Raw genomic sequence first — 23,506 nt, forward strand, 5'->3', positions numbered from 1 at the left:
ACCAATTATTATGGATTGAGGTAACATTGTAAATTCATTGATATTTGATTTCGTGGTTTTGTATAAATGCTAAACGTAAATTTATTTATTTTCTTAGGTCCCAATGTTTTTGTGTATTAATGAAAAACAGTATTTTAGTGGATGTTTGATTTTATAGTTTTGTCAATTTCTGCATACAAGCCTGAACATATAACATTGTGCACTACCTATATCAGCAGATTTTCATGTCTATTCTTTACTTTTTTTTCAAATCTATTTCAGAAAGTTGTAATTGTTACTCTGGAATAATAAATGCCAAAAATATATTTTTCACCTTATTCAGATGCAGATCAACACATTCTAAATGCTTATAGAATTTGATCAGAATCTGAAATACCAACTAACTACGTATACATCAGCAGATAGTTGTTTCATTGGCAATCATACCATATCTCCGTAATATAACTTATATCAAACTACAACTTACAACAATTTTTTTCATCGTATCCAGATAAAGGACAATCCCAAATACCGTTACACTTATGGTTTGTCTCGTAACAATCCTTCTCTCTTCCACAAAGGACCTGGTCTGCAAGACAGTTTCCTACAATTAAACAGGAATGCATACCATGAAATGTCATAGAAAAACAAAGGATATAGGGTATTCATCTATGACACAAAATTAGAACATGCACAGCAATAAACCCATAAACGCAAAGGCACAGCTCTTTTTTTGCTGTTCTTCATTTCAAAGTCACAGTGAGGTATTCAATACAGAGCAAACAAAAAACAACAAAAAAACTCTCACCTGATTGAAGTTTAAGGCATCCCCTAACATTGGCTTGAGAGGAAAATCTTTGAAATAATAATTTGGTAAGACTATGCTTGCTTTACCATGTTTACTAATTAGTATTGAATTTTGTTTAAAAAGCCTTTAAGGATGTACTTAGGTGAGGTTATAAAATTTGTGTCAAATGTTCGGCCTCCTTGGTGTTTTTCCATACAATACAAGGTAAAATATTTTGCCCCATAACACCCATTTATTTTTTCATATAAGACTTTTAAAATAGCTCATGAAAGATCATTTATCAAAATTTTAGAAAATTCTTGATTTCTTTTCTTTTGTTTTGAGACCCAAATATACCAATGCAAATATAAGGTAAAAGTCCGAGTCAGCCTTTTCCCGCCATATTTTAAATCTCAAATATCTCGAAATAGTGATGAGTGATGGATGAAACAAAATGCATCACTCAGTATACCATTATCACGAGCTTGATACAAAATTTTAAAAAGCTGTGGTTAGTAGTTTCTGACTGATAATTAATGTGACATATGCAAGGACTGATGGAAACATGGACACAATCATCTATACTATTAAACGAGAAGACCTCATTTTTGGTGTCGCTTCTCTTCTTTCCAGAATAAATTAATCAACACGCCTCTGTGTCCTATAGGTACAGTGCATAGTCGCATTTGTCATCCATTCATATGATTATTCAGATTGAGTTATTTTAGGAGAAAAACGAGAAAAAAGGCATCCGGATATTGTCCCGTCATTGTACGAAATTTTAAGTCAGATTAGACTTCCGGTTTGCGTTTTTCTGTATACTTTGAACATACATATACAACGAATAAAGTGTATTTTCAGAATTTTATCTGCTATCATTTTCAAGTTTACTATCCACGGCGGTCACAGAGTTTATTAAATAGAGAGGGTCTTTATACTATATCAATGATCACCATGGATCGATTATTAAACTTAGAATTGAAAGTAAATACGCTTTATTTATATAGTAATGAATGTTCATAATATACAGATAAGCGCTAAAATTATTCATGTGAACTTTTGATACTTTTTCTGAAATTCTCCAGTCATTAAATCTTTTACAAATTCATTGATTACATTAAAAAAAAAGAAGATGTGGTATGATTGCCATGTTAAGACAACTCTCCACAAGAGACCAAAATGACACAGATATTAACAACTATAGGTCACCGTACGGCCTTCAACAAAGAGCAAAGCCCATACCGCATACTCAGCTTCAAAAGGCCGGAAATGACAATGTAAAACAATGCAAACGAGAAAACTATCGGCCTTATTTATGAACAAAAAATGAACGAAAAACAAATATGTAACACATAAACAAACGACAACCACTGAATTACAGGCTCCTTGCTTAAATAAATGTTCATAACATACTAAATGTATGTTCATATTGAAATTGATAGAAAACCAAAAATTGGGAACTTTGGAAATAAAGGTGGAGGGTAAAAAAACATTTTTCTGTCTCCAATAACATATGACTTATCATACTTTTGCTGAAATTCTCCAGTCATTCTGTATTTTACAAAATTCTTCCAACAACACTTTACATACTTTAAACTACGCTCTGAATGCCCGCGATTTCGCGGGTGTGTTCTAGTTTTTATAAAGACAGAGAGAAGTAAATCATATAAATCTGTATGATATGAAATTGTTGATGTTTCCTGCCAAAATATTGTACTGTACCTTTGTTTTGATATGTAAAATTGAATCCTTTTGCTTTGACAAATGAATCCGAATAGAAAACAATTGTTAAATCACTTGACGTTGATTCAATCACTAATGGTGGTGTATTTAGACCATGGTAAGTATAAATAAGTCTAGACGAGCTGTCTGGACCATCGTATACTGTCAGAAGGTCTGTGTTTTCTGTATCTTGTAACTTAAAGCTTTTAAAGCGTATCTGTATTCCTGATGTTTTTGGCGTGTGAAGATTCCAGACACATTCCATACTGTCAGGGTAACTTTTGGGGTATCTAGGTGATGTGATGAATCCTCCGTCATGTCCTACTTCAATATATTTGTTACAATACTTTTGACCTGTGAAAATAATATATTTTTTTTAGAAAGGAGCATTCCCACAAAGGGTTAAAATTGTCCCTAAGAATTTGATTTATTTTAATAAGGCCAAAATTTTACAAGTTTCACATATAATTAGTTGATATTAAACTACAGAATCAATTCTTTTTTTGGCACATTGCCTTAAAAATGATGAAGAAACGACCCCTCAAGTACGCATTATTTGCATTTGTAATGTTAACTTTTAGTCAAATTTTCAATAATTCAATAACAGTTTCTAAAATAATTGATCTTGGCCACTACCCCTATTTCATTAAGTTTTTATGGCTATGGATTCAATGTCATCATTAACAATTTTTGACTGAAAAACATTTTGAAACAAGGTTTTTCTGAAGCTTTTACGTTAAAAAATGCACAAAATCCTTTTTTTACAATTGAAATGTGCTGACTTTGAGGACTAGAATGATTTATTTGACTTCGTAGCTTTTAAAATAGACCCATTTAAGAACCAAATGATGGCCATTTAGATATTTTATGATAAAGTTGAATTTCAAGGCAATATTTGACCTTAAGTGAACCTTGTCCTTTGTTTTACTAGCCATCATGGAAAAAAGCCCTGCTGAAAACATTCCCAGCTTTGTGAAATACAATTACAATTGTCATATATTACTATAACTGAAATTCTATGTATTCACAGCATTTTCTAGGTACATTTTATATTCAAAATGATCTTTTAATATAAATGATATTAGTCTAGGTGACAATTTCAACCTCAGAAACAGCTCTATCAGAAGAAACAATTTAGTTTTAACATTGAAAATGCAATCGTGGAAAGTGGTTAAGATTCAACCAAAATAATTAAACTTGGGGTCAGTTTCTTATTTTATAAAAGGTATCAAACCCCAAAAATTGTTATCCTTTAGGCTAGCCATACTTGTCACACATTTTAAAGACACACCTTGAACACTGCTTTTGTTAATCAAGGGACTTTGAACACTACAGACATTATTCCCTCATTAATTGTAAAAACACTTTTAATCAAAATCATTACCTTCTACAGTGCATTTTAAATTATTAAAAAATATGCAAACTTTCATAAGTGCCTTCTGACTCTCTGTTCAATCATTTTGATATGTGACTTTCCGTTTTGAATTTTTTCTCAGAGTTTTTTCCTGGTTCTGTGGATTCCTTATTTTTCGTTGGATACCAATTTTTATGGATTTTGTGCTTGCCTGCAGGGAACCAAGAATTCCATTGTCCAATGAATTACAAATTATCTTTCGATATTTATGCAGGCTATGGCAAAACCATGAAAATGCAAGTTTTCTTCCATCCACAAAAATTGGTACCAAAGAAAATAAATGAATCAACAGTATAAGACTTATTGGATTAAACTCCAAATACTAGATCAATGTTAACTTACTGCAGATAGACTCATCTTCGTCTTCTCCAGAGAAACAGTCTTTATTTCCATCACAAATATACTTCTCTGATAAACAAACTGCCTGCCATGTTCTACTTGATCTACATGAAATGTCTTTTCCATGACAGCCAAGTCCATCTGGGACAGTAGTATAACCTAAAATAAAGTAAAAAGTTTACAACTGCTGTAAACCAACAATAAATTGTTGAGAACGATTTATTCTGTGACTTTCACGAGGAGAAAAATAATATGAATATAAAACGTGAAAAGTAACTTTTTAAAAGAATATTTCTCGTAAGCTTACGTAGAATCAAATCTGCCTTAACAGTCACCATGTTTTTGTGATCAACTAAAAAGGTCACTTTCATATCCTCTCAAACGTTTTATTTATATAATTCAACTCATTTTAGTGGTCACTTGTCTTACACAGTCACCAAATTTTTGAACAAAATTGTCATTTCAACTTTTAAAAGACCTTTTATCTTAATGTTTTTAACTACATGTACCGACATAATCATGCCAAAAAAAATTTAGACCCTAAATCTGGAAAATGGTGAATTCCTAAATTCCTCATATTCAATTGCTTTCAGTTTCCATTGATAACAATATCACTAACTTAAAATACTGTGGCTTCATTCATTTTCATGGGTACCAATATCTTGGATGTAAGAAAACTTGAATGTTCCTGGATATTTAATTTTGTGGTTTTGCCAAAGTCTAAACACAAGCTTTAAGAATATTTGTCTTCGTTAAACAATTAATTGCTTGGTTTACCTGTACCCTAAAAATCAATGAATAATAATGAATCCACAGTAATTTGATTTATTTTCAATTTTCAACGCCAGAATCAGCAATTTAAGTATGTTACTATTTTAAGAACAATAACACTTCAATAGTTTGCAGTGATAAATGCCTCAAATGATGACAAAATCAGAATTTTTTTAGAACCGCTTTTTTAAAGTCACCTCTCTTGAGCGATCACTTTTAACACTTTTTATGATTGCTTAATGCAGGTTTAACTATTACCCGTAGTCCAAACCATTAGCCTACACTTCACACACCGGTACTACTTGCTCCCCACAATATTAATAGACTTTTCACAAATATTTACCACATAAGTTTGTGTTTTCGTCCTCTCCTCCTAAACAATTGATTTTCCCATCACATTTGTAGTGACTGTTTAAACATTCCTCTCTTTGATGGTTATAAATAGGACGACATAAAATCTGTGATCTGTCACACACAGGTCTTTTTGTTGTGGTTTCTGTATAAAAGAGAATTATTAAGTCACAAGGGAAGTCACAGCTATGACATCATAAATAAGAATAAGTGCTTGCAAGCATACATATCTATACCCTAATCAATTCTTTCTTTAGTAGGTAGAATACAAATTTAAGATACTTAATGATACTCAGTAAACTCATTGCATTGATCAACATTTTTACAGGTTTCTCACAGGTTCCATTTTTACAAGTAACTTTTACAGATTACAGATATATGACTGTATTGTAAGTTGTATCTGATATTCAACTGCAACTGGTACCTACTTGATATTGTTACTAATACTGGTTCCCTGATGTTCAACTGTAACTAGTAGTACATTGATATTTTTGCTGTTACTGGTACCTGATATTGTTACTGAGACTGGTACCTGATGTTAAACTGTAACTAGTGGTAAATTGATATTTTTGATGTAACTGGTACCTAATATTGTTACTGAGATTGGTACCTGATGTTAAACTGTAACTAGTAGTAAATTGATATTTTTGATGTAACTGGTACCTGATATTGTTACTGAGACCGTTACCTGATTTTAAACTATAACTACATGTAGTAGTAATTTGATATTTTTTTTCTGTAACTGGTACTTGATATTGTTACTTAAGACTGGTACCTGATGTTCAACTGTAACTATTAGTAAATTGATATTTTTTCTGTAACTGGTACTTGATATTGTTACTTAAGACTGGTACCTGATGTTCAACTGTAACTATTAGTAAATTGATATTTTTTCTGTAACTGGTACTTGATATTGTTACTTAAGACTGGTACCTGATGATAAACAATAACTACATGTATAATTAACACTTACGACAGTTAGATTCATCCTCCCCATATATACAGTTGTTATGTCCATCGCATTGATCTCTTGGTTCTACACATATATTATTATACCAATTTACAGATCTACAGCTTATCTCACCAGGTTCACATTGGTGTGGATTGGTTGTTGTAGGAGCTTGTGTTGTCTTTTCTATAAAGAAATTAAACGATAAAATTCTATATCCTGCTTTAATGTTATTTCAGGTTTTCTTCAGGCACGACGGCTTCCTCCACTAATTAACACTGGCCGCAACCAAATAGCTTTAAAGTGGAGTTTAAAGAGTTAAATAATATTTCATAGATATAATTAGAGGAAATGTGGGTCTCAATAATCATGCTTTTCAATTAATCAAATTAAATGGAGCACTTGTGATGTTGATAAAACAAACAGCCCCCTCAATAAAAGATTGTGGAAACAGCCAATGACAATTATTGCGCCTCTCTTGTCCTGTGTAAGTTCTAAGCAAGTTCTTTTTACTTTATTGTTGGAATGAATCCTTGTAAGCCATCTTAAATTGAAAAAATTTCCAGTTTTCTAATTTTCTTTATAGTTTTTATATTCAGTTCTACAAGCCCAAGTTCTACATATTCATTACCATTTTTAATAGATTATTTTTCTTTAACCAAAAATATATTGCTGGTGAAAATTAGTTGGTTCATATAGATTCTACAACTACATTGAGTGTGATATATTTATCCACTCATGACTGTAAAATGTTCAAAATTTAACTGTCGAGAGTGGATAAATATTGTATTGCACAAGATTTGGTGGTGAAATCTATTTCTCTTAATGATTTTTTAAACATTATGCAGACGAATTCAATCCTTCCTTTCAATTTCTTTGTGTAGTCATCAGGAATGGTTGACTTTTTTTATGCCATCACAATCATGACAATAGGTAATTTAGAGGAAAGCAAGAAAATTAGAAGTCATAATTGAATTTTGATAAATAAAGAATTGAGATCAAATGAACAACGCGTTGATTTAACTTTTTTTATACAATGGGTGCAGAAAGGGATAAATTGACGAAGAAATAGAGAAAATTGATACCAGTGGAATATCGGATTTATCCAATTGAGATAGTTTAATCATCAATTTAGAGGCTCAGACTTTAAATCTTATAATTTAACTATCGAGATTGGATAAATCTGATAATCCACAAGAAAATATGTAAGAATCTGTTTCTCAATGATTAAAAAAAATATTTTTTTATTTTTTATAGCAAAAAAATCCCTTCAAGCGCTTTCCACATTCCCAAAGTTGTCAATTTCATTAACACCTGTTACCACTTTTTGATTCATCCTGTGAGCTGATAAAGGTTATAACCCTAAAACTTATCCAATCATCTTCTGAGATCACCGGCAACCAAACCTTGATTAAATTTTTTTATACAGTGGGTTCAGAAAGGGTTAATTTATCATAGAATAAGAGAAACAGTAATAACCCAACATACTTGTAGGGCAGTCAATCTCATCACTGTTATCACTGCATTCATTAGCATTGTTACATCTCCAGCTGTCATAGATACATTTCCCATTAGAACATTTATATTCATCTTTCAAACATGTTGATGACATACGCATGTAACCTTCAAAAAACAATATCATTATAATATGTATAAAAGTATCTTTGTAAACAATACAATTAGAACTATTTCTTGACCCAAAATATTGCAATCATACTTAAATTCTTCAATGAGAAAAGTTGTTATTGAACAAGGCTTGACACTCTGTTACAGTTATTAGATGAAATATATATTCAGGGATTTCTGCCTTTTAACACATTATATGTCTTTCTTTACCCAGTAATAAACACCTTATATATGACTTATTTATAATGATTATTCTAATATGATGTCCTTACTACACTTTGTAAAAAAAGCTGTGTTCTAATTAGCACAAAATATGTTTGACACATGTGCACAATTTTACTGTTTATATTCTCATTATTTTTATTGTTATTGTAATAAAATGTATACATTTTAGCAGCTTACATAAACTTTTAAGATAAATTATTTATCAAACAACATACATTTACCCTACTTTCAGTTTTTTAACTTATGGATATGAAAATGTTATGTACAGACTTCATAGGGAGGAAACTAGAACAGCCAAACAGTTTTTAGGTATTTTTGTACGTTTGGACCTAAAACATGTACAAAAATACTGTATTTGTCCTATTAAAATCAAATTAATTCCTTCATTCATGCTCTTTGTTCATTTTAATATGGGTAGGCATTATATTTGACAATATTTTCCAACTCGTTAAGTCTCAGTGTAAAATATCAACAAATATAATGCCTACCCATGTTAAAATGAGCATAGAGCATGACATGAAGGAATTATTTCTTAAATAACATGATTGACATAGTCGCTCACAGCAGATGTAATCTGTGTGTAATTTAAGTTACTGGTAGATTAATTATGAAAAGACAACTTTCCTAGTTATCTGTTTAGTGGCATTTTGGATTTTGGACCGGTTTGACAGCATCAACAACCCAACATCCTTTAAAATAGGGCAAATTTATATAATGATACCAATGCAATGTAGATAAATTGCTTTGTTGCATGTCCAACCCTAAAAAGTTAGGGCCAAAACAGACACAATATTCTTGCTTGATACAGGTCTGAATTTGTATTGTAACTAAATTTTTGACACTTAGTAGCTACAGGTTTTTGACACAGAATGTCTGTAGTCAAAGAAATAAAAATTGGTTATATGATTGGAATTTATAATCATTTTTTTTGCTTTTGTGCAATACAATGTGCTGTTGAATATTAACCCCCAAAATTTTTTTTTGAAGAAATTTTCCTTCAAGTTCTAAAATCTGAAATGAGAAAAATTGTCTCTCCCCTTCCAATTTTTTCACCTCCCCCTTTCCATTATTCCTCAAAAACAGTTGTATCTCAATTGAAATTTGCAACCATAATTACCCATTTGAATACATCTTAAACTTTCAAAATATAAAATGACACTCATAGTTGGTATGGGCTTTGCTCATTGTTGAAGGCCAAACGGTGACCTATAGTTGTTAATTTCTGTGTCATTTTGGTGTCTTGTGGAGAGCTGTCTCATTGGCTATCATACCAAATCTTCTTTTTTTAAAGTCATGGCTAAAATTAATATCAATTAATAGTAACTACTAAAAATAAATTGACAGCTATCACCTCAAGACAATCATCATTTCTTAATATATAATATACAAGCAGTGTAAGGGAGGTAATCAAACAGTGTTCTTTAAATTAGTTTGGATTCCCTTCCTCACACTGCTTTTAAATTGTCTCAATTGTCCTTTAACCAGAAAAACCTTTGTTTTTCCCCTTCTTTGCCCAAAATTGCTAAGTGGTTTGAGCCTTACCCCCCCCCCCCCTAAAGTCAATCCTAACCATCCCTTTGTAGTTTGGAAACTTGTGGTATAATTTCAGTGATATTCGTACACTTTAACACATGTTATTGCCTGGAAACTACAAAAATGCTTATTTGGGCCCCTTTTTTTGGTCTTGGGACAAAAACCCCAAACACAATCCCAACCTTCCTTCAGTAGTTAAACCTTGTAACCTTGTGTTAAAATTTTATTGAATTTTATTTACTTATACTCAAGTTATTATCTGGAAACTATCTGTCTTCGGACGACGCCAACGTGATACCAATATACGACCAAATTTTTTTAATTTTTTGGGGTTGTATAAAAATATCAACTTTTTGGGGAAAATGATTAATTTTTATTCACATACAAACAAATATATGTAGTGTTGTATTTAAGTGGTCATCTTTCTAATTTATGTATTAAAATATTTAAAGATCCATTTTATAGTAAGTTAGATTCCTTCGCTATGATGTTATGATTTGGTTATCGTAGATATATAGAATATGTAATTGTTAAACAGCTATTGTCATCATCAAATCCAAAATCATATATGGGCAACTTTTATAAACATTTTAAGACTAATACCTCTTGTATACTTTGCAGTAAATCCTACATCTGCTACAGATGTATTTTGGTAATATTTAATCAATACTTTGGTATCATACATATCAGATATGTATACAAAAGGTGTTTGGCTTCCACAGAGATGTCGTCCCCCAATTGCTTGTCCCCCAATTGTTAAGTAGTTACTGCCACATGTACCATCAGATGACCTTTGACCTATATTAATTTGACTAAAGCTGAAATATAACAAGTGAAAATCTAATTATATAATCATTTTCAAATTATACAAAATCAAATCATTGTGTATTAATTTATGTTTGAAAGAAAAATAAGAGAACTGAAATATGGCCAAAAGATTATTTTTTAAAAACTGAAATTTATTGGGAAAATTGAATAAAACTTTAAGTAAAACATATTCCAATATTCCTTGCATCTTTTTTAGAAATGAAAATTTATAAAATAATGTTAATGGAAAGTTATGGAATTTATTCAAAGCAGTATGGATGTTATTGATTTAAAGCAAAACTGCAACTTTTGTCACAAGAGCAAGATATAACAACCCTACATTCCTTCTTCATTATTGGAGTTGTCAGTGACATCCACAAATATTCACTCTAGATCTGTGGTTAAAGTTTTTTAATATTTTATAACTTTCTTAAGCTATATTGAATTTCAACCAAATTTGGACAAAAGCTTGTTTCAGGTCATATTAGTATCCAGAAGTAAAACTAATATATCATGTACATGATGTATATAAACACTAAATTTTGGAGATATATGTAAAAATAATTCGAGAAAAAAATTAACTGATTATAGATAATCACCAGAGCAATAAGCTAAAGAAAATCCCTGTTGACAAATTATCTCCCTTAACTGATCTAATTCCTCTGTCAAAAATTATCTTCCCTTGAAAACGTACCTGACAGTTACCACCTCCTGTGAAGTTGACTCCCATGTAGTTGGTTGTAAATGTATAGACCATTGATGACAATAGACTGCAGGTCGAATGAATGGAATGTCTATTGACCCCTTCCTGTCTGTTAACTCCTCATATTTACAAACTGAAATGATAATAAAACACCATTCATTCTAATTCACCAATTGATTTAGGTTTATCTTTTGTTACAAGACGTGTTTCCAAAGAAAAGTAAATTTCACTTCAAAATGGTTACCTTATCATAATCAAAGAGCATGATTGCTCTAAGTGATACCATTGTTATTGTTTTCATTGATATCGTATTATTCTCAAAAACCAGATGCTCTGCAGGGCGAAGCTTTATACGACCGCAGTGGTTTAACCCTGAACAGTTGGGGCAAGTATCCAGGGCCGTAACTAGCCTCTTATAATAGTGAGGCAAAATAAATTCGCCGAGCATTGCGAGGCCCACAGGAGCTTTGAGAAAAATAACGCAAAATCGTTCATTCTGAGCGTTTCCCGGACTCTTTCTTACATTGAAGCGCAATTAATTTTGAGCTATTCTGGTCTCAGAGCCAAAACATTGATTCATTGTGATTTAAGACTTTTAGGTTTTTATGGTGACAACATTAAAAGTAGACCGATATGTAGGATAAAGCAAAAATCGTAATTCTCATAATCATTAAAACTGGATCTGTCTGTCTGTCTGTTCTTGTCTAGTATTAGACTAGTGCTTAGACTTTGGTGATTTTTTATGACTAGATTTAAATAAAGTGACAGTGCAGTATTATACTTTAAGTACCATTACTGCTTTAGTCGACACTGAGGACCATCTTGACCTTGTTTTACGGTATTAATGATTATTTTATTGTTGAAGACCCTCCAGCAACTATCAAGATGAAAAATAGGAATAAATCTCTTGTGGACAGTTGTCTCATTGGAAATCATACCACATCTTCTTTTTTATATAAAAACTTTGACCATTGATCATTTGTATTTTTTCTATGCATTGACTTTGTGTTAGATTAGGTCCCGTGCACATTTAATCCATATTCCTTTATTTCCTGTTAAAGGATCTGAACACGACTTAATGCAAGTTTAATCTGTGAATGCAAAATGTCATATGGCAATACATTGATGTTTTTTTTATAGATGATTTGATACCGGGAAATACATGGTCTTACTTTAATTGAAACCATGTCAGCTATCTAGTTTTATCTACTAAAAATGAGAGCCAGTTTTGTATTCTTTGATATCAAGTTCAATTCTCCATGCAGAAATGACCGTTTTTTCTGTGTCTTGTAGCATCGTCTATTCTTAAAATATTTTTCTCGCACAATGTCTGGACATCGGTGGACATGTAAAATTGCATAACCACACGTTTACAAATGAAAATCAACACTCAGACTATAGTCATAAAGTAGGACAATAAATGAACAAAAGACAAACCAGGGACACAGAAGTACAAACAATAAACCATCAACTCTGAAAACTAAAAGTAAAATAGAAACATATGGATCACGAAAAACATGCAGGGGCGACATCAGAGAGTGAAGAGAACTTGCTTCTTGCAAGACACTTTCCGTGAAAACAATATGAAGACAATCTCGAATGTGCTGCATTTCGTCGGGTTATGTAGTGTATTTCTGTTGTTTACTGTAATTAGTTAATACTTCAGTTTTATCATATATCTTTTGTATAGTCATTTTATAAAATTTACTGTTTGCAAAAGTATAAATTATTCTAAATAATAGGGATGTTCTGGTACCTAACAGAAAACCCTGGCCGTTTTTGGCACAACTTTTTTAACTTTTGGTCCTCGATGCTGTTCAACTTTGTACTTGTTTCGGCTTTCAAACTTTTGTATCTGGGCGTCACTAGTAAGTCTTGTGTGGACAAAATGCACTTCTGGCGTATTAAAATTTTAAACTTGTTGCCTTTTGTTAGCTTATCATTCGTGTGTTTCTTTGTCAATTATGTTCTATTTATTTATATTGTAGTCCTGTAATGTTGTGTTGTCATTTTAATGTTATATTTCACATGGCCATAAAAGAGGGAGGTTTGGCATGCCACAAAACCAGGTTCAACCCACCATTTTTTCCTTTAAAAATGTCCTGAACAAAGTCAGGAATATGGCCATTGTTATATTATAGTTCGTTTCTGTGTGTGTTACATTTTAACATATTTAATGCGTTTCCCTCAGTTTTAGTTTGTTACCCCGATTTTGTTTTTTGTCCATGGATTTATGAGTTTTGAACAGCGGTATATACTACTGTTGCCGTTATTTTGTTTCAGTTTTTTTAAATTTCCAACATGAGGCATTTGCCTCATTTGCCTCAATGTAGTTACGGCCCTGGTATCATGTGTAAACACAACATTCAAGCTTGATATAGCTCTGAATTTGGATTGTGATTAAGTAGTTGACACAGCATAGGTTTCTGACACAGAATGAATGTGGTCTAATGTCAGAACTTAAAATTATTTTCTTTTGCTATTGAGCAATATACTATGCTGTTGAATATTAATCCCCTCAAAAGAAAATATTTGTAGAAAAATTCTTTTTAATTTCTGAAATCTGAAATAAGAAAAAATTTACACCCCTACCCCCCAACCCCCTTCCCACATTTTTTTCACCTCCCCCGTTTCCTTATAAAAAAATAATTTCAATTCAAATTTCTAATGGAGTTGGCAACAATAACTACTCATTTAAATACATTATAAAATATTAAAATATAAAATGACATAGTACAGTCATGGTTAAAATTCATATAAATAAACAGTAACTTCTAAAAATAAATTTAAAGCTACACATCTCAAGACAATCATCATTTCTTAATACATGATTTTCAAGCAGTGTAAGGGAGGTAATCAAGTAATCAAACATATATATATATATATATATATATATAATGTCTAAAAATAGCAACAATCAACATTCAATCTATTTAAGCGTGGATCAGTTTGTGAAAATAAACGGATACAGTTACTGAATTAAAATTATATAAATGTCTAAGAATATAACTTAAACACAATAATTAATACATTAAAAAGTTCTATTAGATGTTAAATAGAAATACGCAATATTTCGCTAAACAAATTAGCTTCATCAGGCGTGTGCATCTCTCAAGGTGAAATCGGATGCATGACAAAAAAATATTTTTGTAGCTTAATCTATACAAGAGTTGAGGAAAAGTGTAACATATTGATTGATGTTGCATAAAATATGTTTGTAGCTACAACTACATGAAGTTGGAATAAAAGTTTAACACATTTATAGATGTTCGATTAATTGTATGAATTTCTATAAATTAATTTGTATGATTTCAAGATAATTATGGTTTTGATTTGTTTTTAAATCTTTTTTCGTCTCTCTCATTGAGTCCATCAGGTTCAAGAGTTCGTAATTGGTGCATCCAAAATCTCTCTCTTTTTTTTCTCTCTTGGGCAGTTCCTTTCTTTTGTATAAAATGACCGATGGTTATTTAGTCGGATGTTAAATGGTGTTTCTGTTTCACCAACATATTGTATTTTGCAAGTTCCACACGTTAGAACATAAATGCAATTTTGCGTTTGTAGTTGTAGCTACAAACATATTTTATGCAACATCAATCAATATGTTACACTTTTCCTCAACTCTTGTATAGATTAAGCTACAAAAATATTTTTTTGTCATGCATCCGATTTCACCTTGAGAGATGCACACGCCTGATGAAGCTAATTTGTTTAGCGAAATATTGCGTATTTCTAGGTAACATCTAATAGAACTTTTTAATGTAATTAGTGTGTTTAAGTTATATTCTTAGACATTTATATATATATATATATATATAACACTGTTCTTTTAATTCTTATTGAATTACCTCCCTTTTAAAAAATGCTTATTTTGGGCCCTTTTTTTGCCCCAAATTCCTACACATTTGGGACCATAACCCCCAATATCAATCCAAACCTTCTACCTGTGGTATAATTTCAGAGCGATTGAAATGCTTATACACAAGTTGATATCCTGAAAGTGGATAAATGCTTGTTTTGGGCCCCTTTTGGGCCCCTCATTCCAAAATGGTAGGGACTATCATCCCCTAAATCAATCCCAACCTTCCTTTTGAGGTATTGAACCTTTTTATGAAATTTCATAGAGATCCATTTACTTAAACTAAATGTGTCTTCGGACAACGACGCAGACGACATCATATTACTCGATTTATTTCACTTGACTGGGCGGAGTTTAACCGATTCGCTCACAATAAACCAGTCCATCTATAGATAGGTGGTTTAGAATAAACTCATCATTGAAGTGTCCAGTCATTATTTTTTAAATTCCTTTGATGACACTGATAGGTGATTAGAAATCAGTAATAATTATAACGGCTATCATCCTTATCACACACATCTTCAAATAGACTGTCCTTATGCAAATTAAAACATAAGCTCCGCCCGATCAGTTGAAATGACATTGGTAATACCATTATATGAGCGCAAAAAATGTTTGTGGTCGTATAATAATTCAACAGCAAGACGCACGTTAATTCTCTTTTTATTTCAGTTATAGTTGAATAGTTTTTCAACTTTAAAAATTAGTCAATCCCTGAATGATACACACAGGCACTTGTCTCAAAATTTGTTTTCCAATATACCTTATGTTATATTAATCATGTTAATTATAAGGTATATAGGGGCGAAAAATGTGAGAATAATCTCTGTGATGATACAAGTGTATGAAGTATAAATTAATGAACAATGTAACTAATGTGTTGAAATCAAACAAAGTTTAATTTTGGACCCCGATTTGGACCAACTTGAAAACTGGGCCAATAATCAAAAATCTAAGTACATGTTTAGATTCAGCATATCAAAGAACCCCAAGAATTCAATTTTTGTTAAAATCAAACTTAGTTTAATTTTGGACCCTTTGCACCTTAATGTAGATCAATTTGAAAACGTGACCAAAAATTAAGAATCTACATACACAGTTAGATTCCGCATATCAAAGAACCCCAATTATTCAATTTTTTATGAAATCAAACAAGTTTAATTTTGGACCCTCTGGGCCCCTTATTCCAAAACTCCCAAAATCACTCCCAACCTTCCTTTTATGGTCATAAACCTTGTGTTTAAATTTCATAGATTTCTATTTACTTATACTAAAGTTATGGTGCGAAAACCAAGAAAAATGCTTATTTGGGCCCTTTTTTGGCCTCTTATTCCTAAACTGTTAGGACCTTAACTCTCAAAATCAATCTCAACCTTCCCTTTGTGGTCACAAACCTTGTGTCAAAATTTCATGATTTCTATTAACTTAAACTAAAGTTATAGTGCGAAAACCAAGAAAATGCTTATTTGGACCCTTTTTGGCCCCTAATTCCTAAACTGTTGAAACCAAAAGGCAAAACTCCCAAAATCAATCCCAACCTTCCTTTTGTGGTCTTAAACCTTGTGTTTAAATTTCATAGATTTCTATTTACTTATACTAAAGTTATAGTGCGAAAACCAAATGTCTTCGGAAGACGATGACGACGCCAACGTGATACCAATATATGACCAAAAAATTTTTAATTTTTGCGGTCGTATAATAAGACTAGAGAGAAGGTATCTCAAATTCTAGTAAAAAATCAACCCCTGCTTAAATCGACCCCTGTAAAATCTACACCTGAAGTAATCATTTCATCAACCAAATATGCTTAATATTTGTTTTTTTTTTTTATTATTTTAAGCAAAAAGATTAAATCAAAGAAGGGATTCTTTGAGTTTATCTTTTAATCCCTATATTTTTATTAATTCCTTTTTCACAACTTATATTTTGAAAAGTTAGGGAATTGAAAAGAGTCCCCAACCAAGAATGTGTCCAAAGTACACGGATGCCCCACTCGCACTATCCTTTTCCATGTTCCATGGACCGTGAAATTGGGTAATTATCTAATTTGGTATTAAAATTAGAAAGATCATATCATAAGCAACAAGTGTACTAAGTTTCAAGTTGATTGGACTTCAGCTTCATCAAAAACTACCTTGACCAAAAACTTTAACCTGGACGGACGGACGGACGAACGGAGCCACAGACCAGAAAACATAATGCCCCTCTACTATCGTAGGTGGGGCATAAAAAATATATACATGTACTACATTTGTACACCATTAATAATTTATAAACAATAGAAATATACTTACATGATGCCACTAAATAACATTGTAAGATCAAGATGAAAATCAAAGCTGAAAATAGAAATCACACACATGACAGAAACATGTACATGTAAATAACAAGATGAGTTTTACATTGAAGAGTTTAATAATTGATCAGTAATGGTACCCCTTCCTAATACTGTAGATTCATTCATTTTCGTCGGTATCATTTTTCATGGATTGGGCCACAATTAAAATTATTTTGGTTTGCCCAAATCCTACCCAAGGTTGAGACAGTGGATAGGTAGGTAGGCATTTTCTTTTCTTTTTTTTTTTTAAAGAAATTTATGTATTGGATGTTTATTAGTCTTCATGCCTATCTGATAAAAAAAAAAACTTCTTCAAATCAGGACAATAAAAGAATTTGAGTAGGCAGCTTTTTTCTGGGTAGGTAGGGTTTGGGCAAACAAACGGTTTAACCTTTTCTTTTTTATGGCCTTGGTAAAAACTAGTCCAAATAATTATGACGTCTTGAAAGGCTATTATAATTTTTTTCTTTGAAGCCTTACTTTGAAGTATATAAATTATAATAGCCTTTCAAGACGTCATAATTATTTGGACTAGGTAAAAACTTGAATATTGGTGAATATGTGATTTCGTGGTTTTGACATTGTCTGTATAGAAATATATATTTCATTGAACATTTGATTTTGTGGTTCATCTGCACCCACGAAAATTGGTATCCAACGAATTATAATGAATTCACAATAATTATTCAGTTAACATGTAAATAGGAAGTTGATCACATGGTTAACCTATCACATGGTTAACCTAACCATGCTCAAATGAACCTTGATTAAAATTTCAGATTTTTTTTTTAGGAACCATATGGTCTGAGTACACAGTTATCGCCCTTTGATTTTTGTTGTCCACAAATTGAAATATAGTCCCTAGTGTGAACAGTGTGTAATGTGCCAATTTTTTTATATCCCTTCCAAATTTATTTTTTCATGTTTTATGCCTCGAATAGCAATTTTGGAAGAACAAACAAGAAACTGAACTGAACAGTCATGACAGTGGTGCAATCTTGTTTATCATGTTTATGTTAAATCACATTTATTTATTCTTCTTTAAATTTCATACTCATGATTATGAAACAAGACTCTTTTTTTACCAATTTAGTCAAAACTGTGTATGCCTTTAAAATTTCTTTACATTTTTTCTTTACATGTATGTTAAATATAAATGCTGATATTCAAGGTAATAATTAAAATATAAAGTTAATTAGTTTAAAAAAAATAAAATGCCATTATTCTTTTAATCTGCAATTTGTCATAACTGTAGCTTATTTGTTGTTGAGAATATGAGGCAGAACAAAATAGTTCTTAAAACTACTTTTAGGCAAACAAAACATTGGGATAGTTGGTGGGTTGTATATCATGTGCATTTCATTGATAAATCGTGGCGGATAGACTCGCTGAACTTATAAATGTACATGATGACCTCATTGCCTCATATTTTCATGTATCAAGTCTTGTCCATGATCATTATAAACAGCTGCGCCATGAGTGCATGATACCCCTGTCGTCTTGTGGGAAAGTTTTATGCAATAATCATAAATAGTTTCTGAGACAGTTTTAAGCAATAACCATTATATTGTTTTTGAGATACGGCGGGACATGTGAAACCCCCCTTTTTTTTTTTTTTACAATGTTTTACAAAAAACTAAATATCACTGAAATAAAATTTTGAATCAAAACCAAAAAGTATACAGATATTAAGATTAATATAATAAAGAAGTGTGTAAAGTTTTAAGCAATAATCATAAATTGTTTTTGAGATAATGCGCGACATGTAAAAAAACCCTCCCCCTTTTTTACAAAATACTCAACAACTCAAAAACAAAATTTTGAATCATCACCAAAAAGTATACAGATCTTAAAATTAATGTAACAAAGAAGTGTGTAAAGTTTTAAGCAATAATTATAAATCATTTTTGAGATACGGCACGACATGTAAAAAACCCCTCCCCTTTTTTTACAAAATACTCAAAAACTCAAAAATGAAATTTTGAATCATCACCAAAAAGTATACAGATCTTAAGATTAATATAACAAAGAAGTGTGTAAAGTTTTAAGCAATAATCAAAATTAGTTTTTGAGATATGGTGCGACATGTGAAAAAAGCACACTCCTGTTTTAGTTACAAAGTGCTGTAACTCAAAAAGTTTTAATCTTATTTTCACCAAAAAGTATACAGAACATTTGACCATCATAAGAAACAAGTATTGTAAGTTTCATGAAATTTGGATAAGTCGTTCCCAAGTTACGGTGCAACATGTTTACGTTGGACAGACAGACGGACGGACACCGGACATTTGTATACCATAATACGTCCCGTACGGGCGTATAAAAATATTAGGTAGTAAGATCAAAGAGAAAATGTACAAATTGCCAATAATACAATGTATGTTAAAATTTTCATGTTTCAACTCACCATGCTCACTAGCCGCATTTTATTGACTTCTTGTTGTTCTTAGATATCTTTAAAGGATGTGAACATGAAGGGTGTGAACATGTAAGGTGTGATCATGAAGGGTGTGAATGTGTAAGGTGTGATCATGAAGGGTATGAACATGTAAGGTGTGATCATGAAGGGTGTGAATGTGTAAGGTGTGATCATGAAGGGTGTGAACATGTAAGGTGTGATCATGAAGGGTGTGAATGTGTAAGGTGTGATCATGAAGGGTGTGAACATGTAAGGTGTGATCATGAAGGGTGTGAACATGTGGTTGCAAGAGTAATTGGGTTGAACAGACTCAGATTCGAAAGGGATTGTTACAACAGAACAATAATTTCAAATTTGTAGATCATGTTAAAAAAATAGACAGTTAAACCCTCTTGCTGCAGGAGGGCTACATGTGCAGGGCTTCCAAGAAATATTTGAGCCAGCCGGACATTTTATACATTTGTATCTGATCCCGATTTAAATCCCTTAAGAATTAGTCACAAAAGGCAATTATGGTAATCAAATGGCCATTTCAATGATTGATATTACTAAAAAAAATGATTTTAAACTTTACTTTGATATGAATTTGATGTTCGGATGTAAATTGTTAAATTGGCAGTGCATCATTCAAAGTGTGCACATTAGCATGCTCATATCTGCCTTAGACTCTTTATTTGAGCAAAATGGCATTGTCAAAAACTTTACTTTCGTTTTTAAAATCACAATGTGACATTTTCTTAAAACCAGATGTTGACTTGAAAATGGTAAAACATGGACCATAAACGGATACATAAATTCTGTGTACGTTTACAAAGCACGACTGAATGAAGAAGCTCTTTCCACTTTATTTTTTCAACAAAAATACTTGAAATGAACGTTAGATACGGGTATCAATGATAATTTTAGCATTTTTGAAGAACTGTAGGATGCATAATTAAATTTCCCACCTGTGCACATGCTCACACGTGTTCTAGTTCATACATGTACAACGTAGTTCTGACGATTTTTCATTTAAAAACCTTTTTAGATCTTTCATCAAATCATGTTGATAAACTAATTTCTTAGAATTTTAATCTTTTGGACTAAATCAATTAGATAAAAACTGCTGAAATGTAAGAAAATAATTGTGAATAGACAGATCAATTTATACGATTTCCGGTACTGAAAATAGTTTACCTGTCACCTGAACAGGTAGATTTCAGCTGTCAAACAACTGATTTAAGCCTTGATTAAAATTAAAACGTATTGAAGTAGGGGTTGTTTTGATAGTAATTAATCATCATGTCACTTTTATGACCAGAAATGTGTGGATGTTAAAGGCAAAAGGTTGGGTTAAAAAGATTGTGAATTATATTAAAATGACCGAAAAAGCCTTGAAGACTAAAAAGAAGACGACTGTTTCATGCTTTGCCCATTTGGACTTTTACCAGACATTATACAAATGACCTGAATATATGACCGTTTTGGAAGCCCTGCACATGTGTCCACACGGACTGTGCCAAATGTCCATGTTTTAGTTTATGCCAACTTCTCTTCAGTGCTGTATCACTTTTCAAATCAAGATCAAAAATTTAAAAGAGTTATATTTTTCTTCAATGGGTACTAAATGTAATGGTCATTTTGATGTTATATAACAAATGACATCATTGTTGGACATCTGAAGTCACAGACGTCATTGTGTCGTATTTTCTGGCACACGAAATACAACGTTAATTCTTGAAAAACAAGATACCTATATTCAGGTGCACATTTTGTGCCTTATATGGTATTTTATCTGTATCCCTATCTCTGTTTGTGTTCAGCAATTTTTAAATCATAAAACAACTCTGAACTTTGACTGTGTTGACAATTAGGAGGTAACTGTATTGTATTTTAAGCTCCGACGGCATCAATTGGGGATTTGATGGTCGCAAATTAAGTTTACTGGCGACGCGTTAGCGGAGACAGTAAACGGATATTTGCGACCATCAAATCCCCAATTGATACCGTCGGAGCTTAAAATACAATATTGTTATCTCCATTCTGATAAAACTGACAGAAAACAACGTTAAAACATGTATTTAAAATCTGTCACATACCGTCTGCGCTTGCGCGTACGTCCCATAGCATCAATTGACAATTGATGCCATGTAAGAAAGTGACGTTATTCAATCAAAATGAACGTTACAAACGTTGTTGCATTAGAATTTATGATATACATTTTAATTTCACAAATTATGTCAGTATCCAGGTGATGTCAATAATTTGTGTTGGTAAAGATTGTATCATTGTTATAAATCAACTTAAGGTTTGAATCTACGAATAGAACTATATTTATTACATTATGCAAATGGATAATATATAATAATACCTGTGATCTGTAACATTTAAAATTTCGAGAGAAATATTGTCAGAAAACATAAATAAAACAACTTCCTGCTGATGGTCACACTAAAATTAGAAGCACCGACGGTAACGTTTATATTTCGGAAAACGGGAGACAATCCTCAGCTGAACTTTTTTTTAAAACTGACTATAGAGGGGGGATAGGACCTTTATCGGGACTCCGGGATCGGGTGTTTTTAAGCTCGGGATTTCGGGATTTACCCCTTCGGGATCTGGGAATTCTTTTTTTCAAATTTCGGGATCCGGGATTTAACTTTATTTAATTTCGGGACCTCGGGATTTCGTGTTTTTAAGCCCGGGATTTCGGGATCAGGACCCCTCCTACCCCCCTCACTATAGTCTGTTATGTTCCCTGGTTTGATAGTCATACATGTACGCTAAATCAATTAAATTCAGAACTCAAGTAAAAAATTAAATCACAAAAATAATTTTCCACAGCCATCACAATCAGTTATTCTTTATACATTAGCACCCCATTTTTTTCTATTCCTAATATTTGTTTTGCCGATTTTTCTATTATTCATTTAAATGTTTTACCATGATTATTCTCTATTCTGTAAACGGTATAGTACACTCCATCGAGACTCAGTATATATTTGACACCGGGCTGAAAATGTTGAATAGCTCATTTTCAGAGCTAGATCTGAAAATAACGCATGTGTATTTAAGTTTGTAGAAATACAAGGTTTATCCTTATATAATCTATTCAATTCTTACTCTCGAGATGGACTCAGCGTTATGCAACTTGTTAGATTTTTACATTCAGAAGTTACACAAAAACACATTGTAGTTTATCAGCCATTTTTGTTTACATCCGTCTTGGGTGCTGTCTATCACGTCCGCGTCAAAACAATAAAGGTAGCAACGTTAACGTTTGACAATCATTCCCGCCGTAAGCTGCCTTTGGACAACACGCTCCTTCTGGTTGTTGGCCTTGGATGTTGATGGGGAAGAAACCATGACCAGCAGAGCAGAGTGTGATGAAGATGGCGATAGTGTTGTGCATTGGTTGATACAATAGAAATTTGATGCCTTCATTTCGAAGGGAATTTCACGGAATGTAAGAGCTTTTGCTATTAAGCGAGAGTTATTTACAGATGAAATTTGACAAGTTTTCACTGTGAACGCGTTTGTAACAGTTGGAACATGACGGTCGCTTTCGTGTTGTTTACTTGTTAGAGATCGCCTATGAGCATCCTTAGTTACAAACAACAGAATTTTGACCAAATTTCTATTGTAATCGGCCGATGTTACATATTACAGAATGGATATATTCAGTGAATTGTGATTATTGTGATT

General features: G+C 32.0%; 1 protein-coding gene across 1 annotated transcript in view; it reads right to left on the reverse strand.

The window, feature by feature from the left end:
- The window catches only part of LOC143080214 (low-density lipoprotein receptor-related protein 12-like), a 29,209-nt gene extending 6,962 nt beyond the window's left edge, over positions 1 to 22,247 (reverse strand). The window contains exons 1-10 of the mRNA XM_076255939.1: positions 22,173 to 22,247; positions 17,360 to 17,404; positions 11,198 to 11,339; positions 10,300 to 10,514; positions 7,801 to 7,935; positions 6,337 to 6,498; positions 5,356 to 5,508; positions 4,245 to 4,400; positions 2,489 to 2,842; positions 467 to 583 (exon numbers count right to left, since the gene is read on the reverse strand). Of these exons, the coding sequence (XP_076112054.1) occupies positions 467 to 583; positions 2,489 to 2,842; positions 4,245 to 4,400; positions 5,356 to 5,508; positions 6,337 to 6,498; positions 7,801 to 7,935; positions 10,300 to 10,514; positions 11,198 to 11,339; positions 17,360 to 17,404; positions 22,173 to 22,188 (1,495 nt within the window). The 5' untranslated portion in view covers positions 22,189 to 22,247. The remainder of the gene's footprint in view (positions 1 to 466; positions 584 to 2,488; positions 2,843 to 4,244; positions 4,401 to 5,355; positions 5,509 to 6,336; positions 6,499 to 7,800; positions 7,936 to 10,299; positions 10,515 to 11,197; positions 11,340 to 17,359; positions 17,405 to 22,172) is intronic.
- Positions 22,248 to 23,506: the final 1,259 nt, after the last annotated feature.

The sequence above is a fragment of the Mytilus galloprovincialis genome, chromosome 6, assembly GCF_965363235.1.
Source record: "Mytilus galloprovincialis chromosome 6, xbMytGall1.hap1.1, whole genome shotgun sequence".
Taxonomy (NCBI): Eukaryota; Metazoa; Mollusca; class Bivalvia; order Mytilida; family Mytilidae; genus Mytilus; species Mytilus galloprovincialis.